At 46.7% G+C, this 12,860-nt stretch overlaps 2 protein-coding genes across 3 annotated transcripts in view; one reads left to right on the top strand and one right to left on the bottom strand.

Annotated features, from left to right (window-relative positions):
• The window catches only part of MINDY2 (MINDY lysine 48 deubiquitinase 2), a 31,230-nt gene extending 26,117 nt beyond the window's left edge, over positions 1–5,113 (bottom strand). Inside the window, exons 1-2 of one of the 2 annotated variants that reach the window (XM_040569627.1) lie at positions 4,378–4,514; positions 2,428–2,584 (exon numbers count right to left, since the gene is read on the bottom strand). In XM_040569627.1, the coding sequence (XP_040425561.1) occupies positions 2,428–2,448 (21 nt within the window). In that variant the 5' untranslated portion in view covers positions 2,449–2,584; positions 4,378–4,514. Of the gene's footprint in view, positions 1–2,427; positions 2,585–4,377 lie in introns of both variants that reach the window. The other variant, XM_040569626.1, reaches the window with a different exon arrangement.
• Positions 5,114–6,482: 1,369 nt separating this feature from the next.
• The window catches only part of ADAM10 (ADAM metallopeptidase domain 10), a 49,511-nt gene continuing 43,133 nt past the window's right edge, over positions 6,483–12,860 (top strand). The window contains 1 exon segment of the mRNA XM_040569613.1: positions 6,483–6,765. Within this exon segment, the coding sequence (XP_040425547.1) occupies positions 6,711–6,765 (55 nt within the window). The 5' untranslated portion in view covers positions 6,483–6,710.

Below are 12,860 nucleotides of genomic sequence, written 5' to 3'. Positions count from 1 at the left end.
ACACTTCTGTAAATACTATGTATATAGAAAGGGACCATAAACATTTCTAAGTGCCTATTATTCATAGTCTCAAAACATACTTATTTACAGTATGCAACTCTCTCAATTCAGTGTTCTGGACGAGGTAAGGGTAGCTTCAACCTGTGCCAGCAAGAGATGATGAGTATCTCCTGCAAACACATACCTCTCGCCTTGCAGGAAAAGCTTCATAAACTCATAGCCTGATAGTATGCGTTATCACCTGGTAATCTCACATCTCCCCTCTCAAACACGGTTCCTTCAGTCCCTTAGAACAGGCTTCCTGTCCTGGAAAATGCACAAGTATAGGCCCATTGATCTGCAAGCTCAACTCATCTCACAGATGCAGAGGAAAGCTGCCAAGGCCTCTGCTGAGCATTCATCAGAAACTCACTGGCAACTCATCTTAGAAGCTGAGCAAGTTCATCTGAGCAATCTGTGCAAATTCTGGCCGTAAGAAGGTTTAGCTCAGTAAAAAGGAAAAGCAGAACACATGTAACGAGCCAATGCCAGACCTCAAACTAGGCACTGCCACTGCAGACTCCAACAAACCAAATGGATATCAGCAGGAGCATACTGTACTCAGCTCCTCTGAGAAACAGGCCATTTTTACAAGAACTTAAAACTAAAAATTTCTAACTAGCAATTTTTTTACTCTCTCTCTCTCTTCTCTACATCTCAGTTTGGATACACCTAAGCATCAGTGGTTATATAGTATTAATTTACAGAACTGTTATAGTCATCTAAATAGGTAGTTCATGGAGTTCTGAAAGTTACCAACAGTTTTGTACAACTAGCCATGCAGGTAATGTCGCTCTTAAAACCTTCCATTTGTTAAGAGGGCTGTGATATACAAAACTTTTACAGATGATGTCAATATATACTACTAGAATTATTCTCCTATATAAAAACTTGTAAGAACAAGATACTCCTTATGTATTCACTTCCCGAGACTTCATTAATATTAGTTATTTATATTTCTACTTAAATATGTTTTCCCTTAGGCTTATTTTATGTTCCAATATGATTTGTGTTCTGTGTTGCCTATTTCAGATATGTAGTTTCTGTGCTTTCTGTTAAAGTTCATAGACTTCGTTGGCTAGATGACATCACATCCTACCTGAGGAACTCACAACAGAACTGCACGGCACATTTACTAAGCTTTCAGCATCCAACAATCACCATATGGTAAATCTTAATAAGGGCTATTCCACAACCCCACACAAAATTGCAGTTTAATACAATGCCAGAAGCTATCAGAAAGCAATGAGTGGACTACATCTAACAAATATCATAAAAGGTACTTAGAAAAGCAAGCTTTGCATTGCTAGCTCTGTCTCACACTGTCTCACAGCTGAGTACATATAGGCGCAACACTCAATTATTTTCAAGCAGTCTTTATGCTTGTATCATTAAATGAAGATCTTAAATCTAATCTCAAAAATACCTCCCCTGAGACATAGTAAAAGCTGAATAGTGACTAGGAACAGAGAAGAATCTTGCTCAACTAATGAACAAGATTTTCAAGAACCACTAGGAAGAAATACTTTGAGTACACGACGCGTTTAAGGTACGATATCTATTAGGTCTTCCTGTATTGTAGTTATTGCAGTCCTTTAAGCAAATTAATATACTACCTATTGCCCTCACTGAGTCAAGAGATGCTATCTCAAAAAAAACAAACTGTTTTATTGGAGGGCAATTGGGACACAGACAGGAGAACGCAAAACTGCTAACATTTAAAATGATAATCTAGCACAGGGGTAAGAAGCTTGAACTTTGAGGCACTGAAACATCTGGAAAAAGCGAGTTCTCCTTAATACATATTTGAGGTTAAGGTATAAATATTTCCATGATTATGGTTTACATTATTAAGAAGTAAAGGTAAATTTTAGTTCTCAACAAATTGATTGTGTGCAACTCATCACAAACAAAAATCCGAATTCAACTTTCACTACTGCATGTAGTACTGGATCTCAAAATTATCACTCCCATTCTGGGATAAGCAAAGCATATAATTGGACATCCAAAGGGAAATATTCATGAAAACAAAAACTAGCATTTCGACTGTAACACTTCTCAACTCTGAGAACTTCCATGCATTATCTGAAGTTATTTGAGACCATATTTACCTACAGTTTGACCACAACACTCAACCTTGCCATGACAGAGTTCTAAGAAGGAAGGTTAGTGGTGGATACAGGGAAGAGGCACTAAAGTGTAACTGTTCACATTGTTATACTCTGTTCAAATTATTTCCCCTCCTCCCCGTTCTCATCTCCTTTTTTACTGCAGTTTTTCCCCTGCCACATTAATTCCTTTTCATCTAACACATGCTATGGTATTCTCACTCTGCTTTTGCCTATTTTCAACTCTTTGTCTGCTCCCTTGTTCCCAAATTATAATTACCTGACCCAATCTAGTGTTCATCTTGGTTCAGAAGTGAGAAGAATGTGGATGTCCATCCTCAGCCTTGGTATGTAGCTGGCTACTGTCAATGATGTGCAGGTGAGCTGCCAATAAGCTTGCCACTCCAAACAATGCCAACATGGTTCTTGACTATAAACTGGGGAAAAGAAAGGCTAATTTGGAGAGGCGCTAATTAGGAGAATCAATTACAGGCAGGGGAAATACACAACCAACTAACAAGAAAACACTGAAGCATATAAATAGTCACATATTGGCAGTTTCACCTAAACTGGTGAATTGCTGTCTGTCTGCAATTCATGTAAATTCTGCTGAGGTTTTATATAAACTGATAGCATTATAGAAAACCCTTTCTGTAATCCTAGCAACAAGAAGTGTAAGGACGCTCCAAAGATGCATTTCGATTTCCACCGACTCATAAAATTTGATATCACATTAATTATTGCTAACATAATATTTGATCAAAGCAGACTGTCAGATAGAATTCTGCATGGAGGACAGCAGAAGAAAGTTATTATATAATTACGGAAGGAAAGGAAGAACGCTAAGGAAGAAAACCTCTCAAAAATTAAGAGCAAACAACAAGGACACTGCAGTCCCATTTATATCCATCCTTTCATTAAATGGACAGTTAAAAAGGTAAATCCTCAAACCAGCCACTTCTTTTAAAACCCCACCACAACTAACGATAGTGAACAAGCTTTCCAAGGCCCTGTACTCATCTCTACATATTAAAGAGGGAGTATAACAAGAAAGCATTAAGTACTGAAGTCTATAAAGACCTTCACACCCTCTTGAGGTTCGCAGGACCTACTATATAAGATGATAGTTTAAAATCACATGACTCCCCTGTACTGCTTTCACCAATGTCTAAATATCAACATTACAGAGTCTGAGTCCACAGCATTCCTTCTGACGCATGAGCTATTCTGCTCAGGAAAGCATACAGGGACATCAACTTAAAAAACAAAACAAAACACACATTCCATCACTAATCTTCTGAAAAATTACGTCTCTGAACAAATTTCTTCTTATTACTTTAATTTTGGCCTTCTTCTATATCACCTGTTATACCTGTGAACAGCCTCCTACTCCTCCAATACCAAATTTATTCCCCTTGATACTACAACATAAGAACTACTCTCATAAAGCTTTCCTATCCTTAGGACTTCATTCTATCATCTCATCAATCTTTTGGGGTTTAATTATAAGTATTTTTTGAAAAGGACCCCTTCTTGTTTTGCAATACACACAGCTCACTAGCTCTTCTCCGACTGATATTCCTTTTACCTGTAAATGCTAATAATAATATTATGCTTTACATACAAGTCACCTATTTTAAATATTTAAAAGTTATTCTAAGACTACAGGAAGTTGTATCCACCATGGTTATGTAGAACACAAGAACTTCCAGGTCTCAAAGCAGTACTTGGTCACGACCTGATTTACAATCCATGCCACGTAACTGTACAAACACATCCCTATTACTCAGGCAGCTATTTGTGCAAATCTGTATTTTGTTAAATCCTGCACACGTCTCGCTTCAGAATTAATCTATCTTGCAAAAACATTGCCTAAGTTTTCAATGCTATATATAGAAATATTTCCTAAAAACCTCAACACATCTGCCAACAAAACATCGTTCAGTTTAGAAAAGCATCATCCAAGCTTTGACTTCTACATTAAGGCAACAACATAGGAAGCCCCCGTATGACAGCGACATCTAAGTAGTGTATTGGCAACAGCCCGCCAGCAGTTATTTATTTTCCAAGTTCTCTACGTGCTTCAGGGCAGGAGTGAGTTAGCACAGGTTCCCGGCGGTGTGCTGCCGAGTTTCCGGCCCCGGTGCCCGCCGCCCCGAGCCCTCCCCCTTCCAGCCCCGGGCGGCAGCGCCTGCCCGGCCCGCGACGGCGGCGCCCGCAGCCCCGGTACCTTCCAAGCCAGGAGCAGCACGTTCATGATGGCCAGCAAGGGGCAGGGGCCGTTCTCGTTCTGGGTGATGACGGGCGTGTTCTCCTCCTTCCAGCGGACCCACTTGATGTGGTACACCGACTGGCCCGGGAAGCGCTCCTTGGAGGAGGACAGGAGCTGCGCGCCCGCCGCGGGCCTATCCCCGCCGGGCTCCGGGGCCGGGCCCCCCGGGGCGGCCTCCGCCGCCGCCACCGCCTCCTCGGCGTCGCTGTTGAGCTCGGAGCTGCTGGGGCAGCCGGAGTGCAGGTTGGAGAAGGACTCCAGCGAGTCCAGGCTGCGGGACTCCTCCCCCGGCGGGCTGGGAGCCCCGCTGCTCCCGGGGCCAGCCCCCGCGGGACCGCTCTCCGAGCCGGCCGCCGCTCCGGGGCTCCCGGGCTCCTCCGGCGCCGCATCCTCCGCGGCCCGCGGGGGAGACGGCGGCCGGAGGGCCGCGGGGTCCGGCCGAGGGGAAGGGCTGCGCTGCCCGCCGCCCGCCTCAGCCGCCGCGGGCCCGTCCCCGCAGCCGCCGCCCGCCGCCGCCTCTTCCAGGAGGAGGTGGCCGGAGGCGCCCCCGCCGCCCCTCTGCGGCGAGCCCGGAGGCGGCGGGGGCTGCGCCAGGCCCTCCATGCCCGGCTCCTCCGCGCTCTATCGGCACCGCAGCGGCCGCTCCTCAGCCAGCAGCGCCCGCGACGCCATGACAGCAGCGGCGGCTCCGCCCCGCCGGGGATGTGGGGGCGGGCGGCGGGCTGGAGCCGCCGGGGGCAGGGGGGAGCCCCGAGGGCGGAGCGGCACCGGAGGGCGGCCGCGGGGCTCTGAGGGCGCGACGGGCGGCGGGGGGGGCTCTGAGGGAAAACGGGCGAGTTGTGAGGGGAAACGGGCGCGGCGCGGCGGCGCCGGGCCCCCGCCGGCCCCCTCCGGCCGATGTCCGAGCGGCCCCGCCCGGCTGGTGTGCCTGAAGTAACGCGGGTAGGGCGGGCGTGGGCCGCCCCCTGTGGGTTTTGAGGCGGCAGGCGCGGTGTCTGCGGAACGGGTGTGTGGTCCGGGGCGGGGCGGGGAGAAGTAACGCAGCCCCGTCACCCGGGCTTCGCCCCGATGCACGCGTTCGGTGCCTCTGCCCCTCACCTCTCAGTGACGCGTTTTGAGGGCAGCGTGGGGATGGTGAGAGCTTCCCTTACCGCTTCTGTCCTCAGGGTTCTCCTATTTGGTTCCTCGTAAATTGTTGCATCAACTTCAGCAGCCTTATCTGAAGCGCCTTCGCTGTCATGGTGCTTTCTGCGTACGTGTTTACACAACTTTTCGGGGGAGTTTGGACACGAAGGTAGGCTCTCCTGTAAAAACAATGGTTTACCAAAAGCTATTGTTTTCCTAACTTCCTAAAGTAACACGGCGTGGGAGTTGGACTGTTGTAAAAGGGGTGGTGTCCCCCATTTCCTGGAAGAGCAGAGGTCAGAGGAGAGAAACCTCCAGGCTGATTCCCCACACCACTGCAGGATGCTTATTTAATAAAATAAATAAATCATTAAGTTAAGGACTTTTGGAATCAACTAATACCGTTAACGGGGATTTATCTTTACAGGGAGAGGACAACAAAAGAGGGGCACGATAGTGAAGTGGAACTTGTCAGAAACCCCTACATCTAAAGCGAGTCTCTGCGGCGGCAGCGCGGGGCCGTGAGGGCAGGCGGGGGTCCCGCGCTGTGGCCGCGTGCTGCGCTTCCCCACAGACGGGGGCATCCGGAGAGGCGGGGGTCCTGGGGCAAAGCGCGAAACGCGAGGAACTCGGTGAGCTGGGGCACGGAGCAAAGGATACGTGACAGCACAGGGGGAAGCTCCCGGCCCGCCCAGGGGTCGCAGCCGCCGCGCCTCAGGCGGGGCCCGCCCGGCACAGCCCGCGGCCGCCCCCGCCCTCCTCTCTCCCGCCGGGGGGCGCCCCTGTGCCTGCGAGGCGGGCCGCGCGCTCCCGGCCGCCTGGCCCCGCCCCTCCCGCACGCAGGGGGCGAGGCCGCGGCGCGTTCCTGGGCGTGTCCCGCGGCCCCGCCCCTCCGGCGGCGTCGGGCGGGGGCGGGCGGAGGGAGCGGAGCGGAGCGGAGCGGGGCGGGGGCAGCCGGGCAGGGCCGGGCCGAGCCGAGCCGAGCCGAGCCGAGCCGAGCCGAACCGAGCCGCCGCTGCCAGGCGATCCGTGGGCGGCAGCGGCCCCGCAGAGCGGCGGGGGACAAAGCGGAGGGAGGCGCGGCGCTCGCCCCTCCCCATCCCGGCGCCGACCGGGGCGGATGCGCCGTGGGTAGGCAGCGGCGGCGGGGCCTGGGCCCGGCGAAGATGGACCTGGCGGGGACGCTGCTCCTGCTGTGCTCCTGTGCGGCGGGCGCCGGAGGTGAGGAGCGGACGGGGCCCGGCCCGGGGCCACGGCTCTTCCCGGTCCCCCTTTCCTTCCTTTCCCCTCCCCGGGGCGCCGCGCCTCGGCGCCAGGCCTCGGCCGGGCCGCTCCCCGGGGCTCGCCTCCCCCCGCTCGCTCCCGGCCCGGGGCCGCGCCCGGGCCCTCTCCCCGCAGCCCACGGCCCGGGACTTTCCCCGCCGCGGAGCGCTTCTCCTCCGCACCGGCCCCGGCGGCTGCCGTTCCTCGGGACTTTCCTCGGCGTCCCGGCAGCCGCCTCTCTCCCTTCCTCGCCCGAAACCTCCCCGAGAGCTTCCCGGAGCCTCCCCGAGAGCTGCCCTTCCCTGTGCCCGGCACCAGGAAGCGCCGCGGGCCGGGACGTTCGGTTCCAGGAAACGCAGCGCGAGCGCCGGGGGGGGGGGGGGGGGGGGTTGGCGGGGCTTGGCGGGGGTTCCGCCCGCTCCCTAGGCCGGGGGCAAACACCCTGCTGCTTCCCCTCGCGGCGGGGGGACCGCAGCCCCGCGAGGGGGAGGCAGCTGTGAGGGCTTCCCGGCCCGGCTGGCAGCGTTCAACCAGCCGGGGCAGGCAGGAAAACAGTTTCGCGCTTTCGCAGGGGCGAAAGCTGGAGGTGGACTTGTGACGCCGCTCCTAGGGAAGGGTGCGTGGAGCACTCGATGAAGGGCTCGCTTCTCGTTTCGTTTTGGCACTTACCTCGGCCCCGCATCTGTGTATGCCAATACGTAGGCTTATTAACAAGGGATCTAGCCCCAAACCCGGCCTTTTATGCGTTGTCAAAAAGTAACATCCAAGCGAGAGAGAACTCCAGCAGGTCGTGCTTGTGGCCGAGCTGTGAGGTAACTGTGCTAAAAAACAAAGTGATGCACATGGCCAGAACTCACCCCGTTGTGTGTGATTACAAGACACGCGCACAAGATTTTGCTCGTGACTTTTCCCTCATGAATTCTAGTCAGTTATTAGGGTACCACAGACTAAAACTATTGGCATACTTTTCAAGGCCTTCTTGTTTTCTAAACTAAACTGTGCTGGCATGGAATTAATTCAAAGGGATTCATTAACCAGTTGTGAGAGTTGTTTTCATGGTTTAATTTCAAGCAGGCAAGTACGCTTTCAAGCTCAAATCATGGTAACATATATATACTCTGGATACATAGAAACAAGTTCATGAAATGTATTTTGGAAATTCATGTTTAATTTTTTCTTTGAGAGAAAAATGGACACCTTCAACATTATCGGCAGTAGGAAGTGCTCCTCACTTTGGGTAACAGAAGCACGTGACTTACAGTGCTTAGCAATATAGATCAATCTTTAAACATAGCTTAACAATGCTTGATAGGAACCTGGGAACACTGGCTGATACGCGTGTCAGAAATAACCTATGAAGCTTTTTCCTCTTTTTGAAAGTCTAAACATAATTATGAAAAAAAATATTTTAGCTTCTGAATTAAAATTACTTTTTAATAATAGAATTATCTATTAACTTCTACTTACATTTCTAGAATTTCTTACCTACTGTAAATGTTTTTGCTGAACTATAAAGTTCTTTATTTAAATGCTTATATTCTAGGAGTACAGTAACGTCTGTGGAAAAGGCAACTTCATCATTCTTAAGTGTTACTGCGAGAACAATACAAACTGGAAACAACTGAAAAACACAATTTACCTGTGCTACGTTTGTGTATGGTGCCTCTTGTGCTCACTAGTTTTACACAGATCTAGAAGCCAAATAATATTGTTCTTTAAAGATGTATAGTTTTAAGCTATATACATATGAAATAGTAATAATTTTGAAAATTACATGAATTTGTACTTTTTTGAATGTGTTTCTGTATATTGAGACTAAGCTTGGAACGTTTTTCTGGGATACCAGTGTAATTCTTTCAGAAGTACTTAAGGGTTTATGTCTGTACACCCTGTCTGTACTCTGTTGTGGTATTCTTGGGGTAGTGTTAAATAATGGTAGATTAACAGAACTGATTACAACTTCAGTTCACAGTTAATAATGGATCACAAAGTCAAGATTTTTGTATGTTTTAATACTATGATACAATACAACTTTTATGGTTTACTTGTGTACTGTTTTATTTGATGGCTCATTTGAGGAGAAAGAACAATTTAATGCCTAAATGAAATCTGTTTCAATTGATTGTGAATTTGTTAACATTTACATAATTTTAAGAAAAATTTAAACTAGAAAAGGAACAAAACCAAAAGCAATCACTAGTGTTGCTGTACAAATGGAGTGTACTGCAATGTCTATATTATGATGCTTTATTACCATCTGTATGGCTTATGGTTAGAACAGAAGAGTTATCAGTGATTAACTCTGATAGGACCTGATCATGCTTGGTCAGGTTCTGATATTAGATAACTTTTAGGGCTGTTCTAGAAATTTATTTCTTTACTAACAATGAATAAATACAACCTTCCTAAAACAGGTATTCCAGCTGGTCATTTTGAACATAGTTTCAATCACGTGAGAAGAAAAGTCATGCCAATTTTCTTTTTTTTTATTAAGAAACTGGGGAAAGGTAGAACTTACCTTAAGTAGATACACATATCTTAAGTTTCTAGCATGTACTGCCTTGAATTTTCAGACTTCTTAAAAAAAAACAAAACAAAAAAAAGTAAAGTGAATCACAGTATTTTCATCAATACCTTCAGAGTTGCTTAGTTTAGGGATCTGTTCACTGACTGATGTTATTAGCAATTTTGACACTTATAAAGCAGTCCTTAGGGGCAATATTCTTTGCAACTGTTAGGAGCATGCTTCATTGAATGTTATGGAAATACATGCAAATATGTTAAATGCTACATAATTATTATAATGTCCTTTAAGGAATGGAAATAACTGATAAAATCTGAGGGTGATTTTAAGAAGTGTGGAAATAGTATTAGAAAATACCGAAAAGAAGCAATGAGACCCCAAAAAGTTTGGAATTAAGAAATGGTCATGCTTTGCCTAGGCTGATCAGATGCTGAACATCATTGCAAATCTATGACAAATTCCTGGTACAGCACACCCTTCTATGTTGTTGGGACTTCTGAGTTGTGTCTTAGTGGCTTGTGCCGCAGGATATCAAACAACCTATTTCCCACTGTGCACGGGAAAAATTGTTTTTTTCTGGACACACTGGGGAGTTGTAGGAAGGTATTTATATGAGCTATCAGCATCAGAGAGATTAAGTCTGCATCCTTGCTATAGATTGAGAAGAATACTACCCTTCATTAAAATGGCACTCAGCCTCTAGCACATATCTGGGATTTAAAATTAAAACATTTAGACCTTTATATGGCTGGATGAGGCAGTGTCTGGTAAAGGCAGCTGTCAGGTGATTATTTCAGAAGTGCCCATGGTAATTAAATAAAATCAGGTTTTTAAATAGTAACTTTGAGATACCATCACCTAGGAACCTAAGACAGTACTTTATCATTGCTTTTAGAAGGCTCGAACGGTTCAGTTCTGCGGTATGGCAGAGCCACTCTCATGAGCTGCATTGTCTTGCCCTGGCCTTGCATTCCTACTTCTCCTTCACCACCTCTGGTGTTTGGTGACATGAGGAGCCAGTTCAACCTGCAAATTTAAATGAAAGCAATGACTGCTTTCCTGCCAGACATATCACGTCAAAGCAGACATCAGTTAGTCTGGTGGTGCTGTACTAACTGTGCCTTAAATGCAAGTTTCCAGTGAAGGGGAATGATCCTGACTTGGCTTTTGTTTGCATGTGTTTTTTTTTCCACCAAAAACTAATTTGACCAGAAGAAAACATATATTTTTCATCCCAAATCGGCTGTAGTGCCAGCACAAGGGAAGAGCAGAAATAGGGTGGATGAAAAAGGGTGGCAGGACCTGCCCTTCTGCTAGCAATCACAAAAACACAGCCTAGATTAATTCTTCAGCGAAATTCTTGTTGGGAGATAGATTTTAGGATTACTGGCTTTTGATGCGCTTCAGCACCAAAGTACTAAATTTGAATGCTATGTATACTTTTCAATGAGTGTCCCATGTGAAGGGAACATTTTTTTTAAGAGAATTAACCAAAAATTTAAAACAGCTTGAAAAAATACAACCTGTTTTGATAATCTTTGTCTAAATTAAAATACTAATAATCATTCTCTTAAAGGTGTTTATCACATGCTAGCACTTCAAATCTGCAAATCAATTATGATGCTTGCAGTAAAGAGTTGTCCAGTAGGTTAGCTTGAGCACTGAACAATTTCTGATAGTCCAGCATATGCTGTATTTTGTGTGTTTCTTTTCCACCAACAAACTTGAGTTGTATTTGAACTATTTGCCATTCTTGTGCAAGTCTTAATCTAAGCGTCTTAATATAAGCTTCAACTTTTAGAACAGTGCGTGCTGGATTTATCAACTTAAAGGACAGTTAAATGTTCTTTTACCATGATACAGATACACATAATAGATGCTTGCTTGTGTTTCTAAATTTTAGCACTGCTTATTACTAATCTTTGTGCATATGGAGTGAGCTTTTATGTGAATTTCCTCCACAGTGTTTGCAGATACTGAGGTTAGTCTGACCAGCATATAGATCTCCAAGTTCTCCTTAAACGCAGGCATGATGTTTGTCTGCCAGTTGTCAGGAACCTCCCTCTCACAATAACCTCTCAAAGGTGATAGAAAGCCTCAAAATGGTGTCAGCCAGCTCCTTCAGTGCTCTGGGATGCAGCCCTTCTAGTTCCATGGACTTCTTTACATCCTCGTGGTTTACACGTTCCCTAATGCATTTCTTCTGCTTCTCTCTCACAGACTGCAAAGGTTTTGTCTAAGAAAGAGAGTTTTGATAATCTTTGAAAAAAAATAAACACCATGAATGAGCAGCAAAGCCATTTAGCACAGACCACCAAACAGCAGTTATATATAGCTGCTCAAGGTGTGCCAAGAGGCTTACAGCTCAAATCCAGTGGTTGGTATGTTTCACCCTTTGTATGATATGCGGAGCTTAGGTAGGAGCTGAGAGGGTATGCCTCAGACACCTTATGCGTCCGGTGGGGTTGTGGCTGTTCAGGAAGTACAATAAAATTCTCAAAGGCTGCTGAAGCGCTCTAGACCCTCACACACAAGGATTTTTACAGGGACTATCACCTTGAGACATTTACCTAAATGTTCTGCCTAGTCCTGTTTAGAGTAAGTCCTTCCGTGTATTTACTTCTAATCCCTGAAAATAAAGCTTTGTTCTTGGAGGTTTTTTCTCTTGGGAAAAGTGACATCTAGTTTAGCAAGTCCATACAACAATCTCCCGTCAGCCTCAAAAGCCATCCCACTGCTACCCTCTGGCATCTGTATCCTGTGTTCCTGTCCTTTGGCTTAGCATTTCCCCAAACTACAACAGTGGCTTGTTTCACTAGGTTGCCTAGAAAGGTGTCCTGCCATCTTTGATGTTTGTCTGATGGCAACACGATACGTGAAATTTGTAGAACAGTTCTCATAAACTTCATCTGGGTGTAGGTAGTTCAGTATTCCTTACTGCAGGTTTTCTGGTTGTGTGCTTATTTTAATAGATCTGTCTTGAAGTCTCAATTCAAAAAACAGTAGTTTTTCGATGGCAACAAAGTAATCACAGTAGTTCATCGCAGTTTTAGGTCTGTGTGCTTCCAGCTGTAAGAGATTCTTGGGGTGCAAGGCTCTCAGATGCTGTGATAGGCTTCTTCCTTTCTGACACAGACTGTTCCAGTCAGGGGAGCTGCAGCTAGCCAGCTGTACCTGCCCGATGGGCCGCAAGGAAGAGCACTGAAGTGTCTGCGGGTGTGTTTGCGGTGCCTCTGGCGGTGATGCTTATACGCAGCTTAAACACTGAGTCTGGCAAGAGAAGAATCTGAGACATCTTGTACCGGATACTGCATGGGAAGTACAGTCATCTTTCCAGCTCAACAAACTTTTGCCGTTGGCATCCTATAAATTCGTACCTTACAGAAGCTGAGTTACTTATTGAGCTACCTTTGTGAAGAAGAGAATCACTTTTGATTTGTAACTGGTTTTATTAAAAGGAGATCACAAATTGATTTGAGACTTTGGGCGCTACTGCAGTGTTAACGTTATGCGTGCTTCTGGAAATGAA

This window comes from Cygnus olor, chromosome 11 (assembly GCF_009769625.2).
Source record: "Cygnus olor isolate bCygOlo1 chromosome 11, bCygOlo1.pri.v2, whole genome shotgun sequence".
Taxonomy (NCBI): domain Eukaryota; kingdom Metazoa; phylum Chordata; class Aves; order Anseriformes; family Anatidae; genus Cygnus; species Cygnus olor.
Note: the sequence above shows the minus strand (reverse complement) of the source record. Positions and strands in the feature narration are given on the sequence as shown.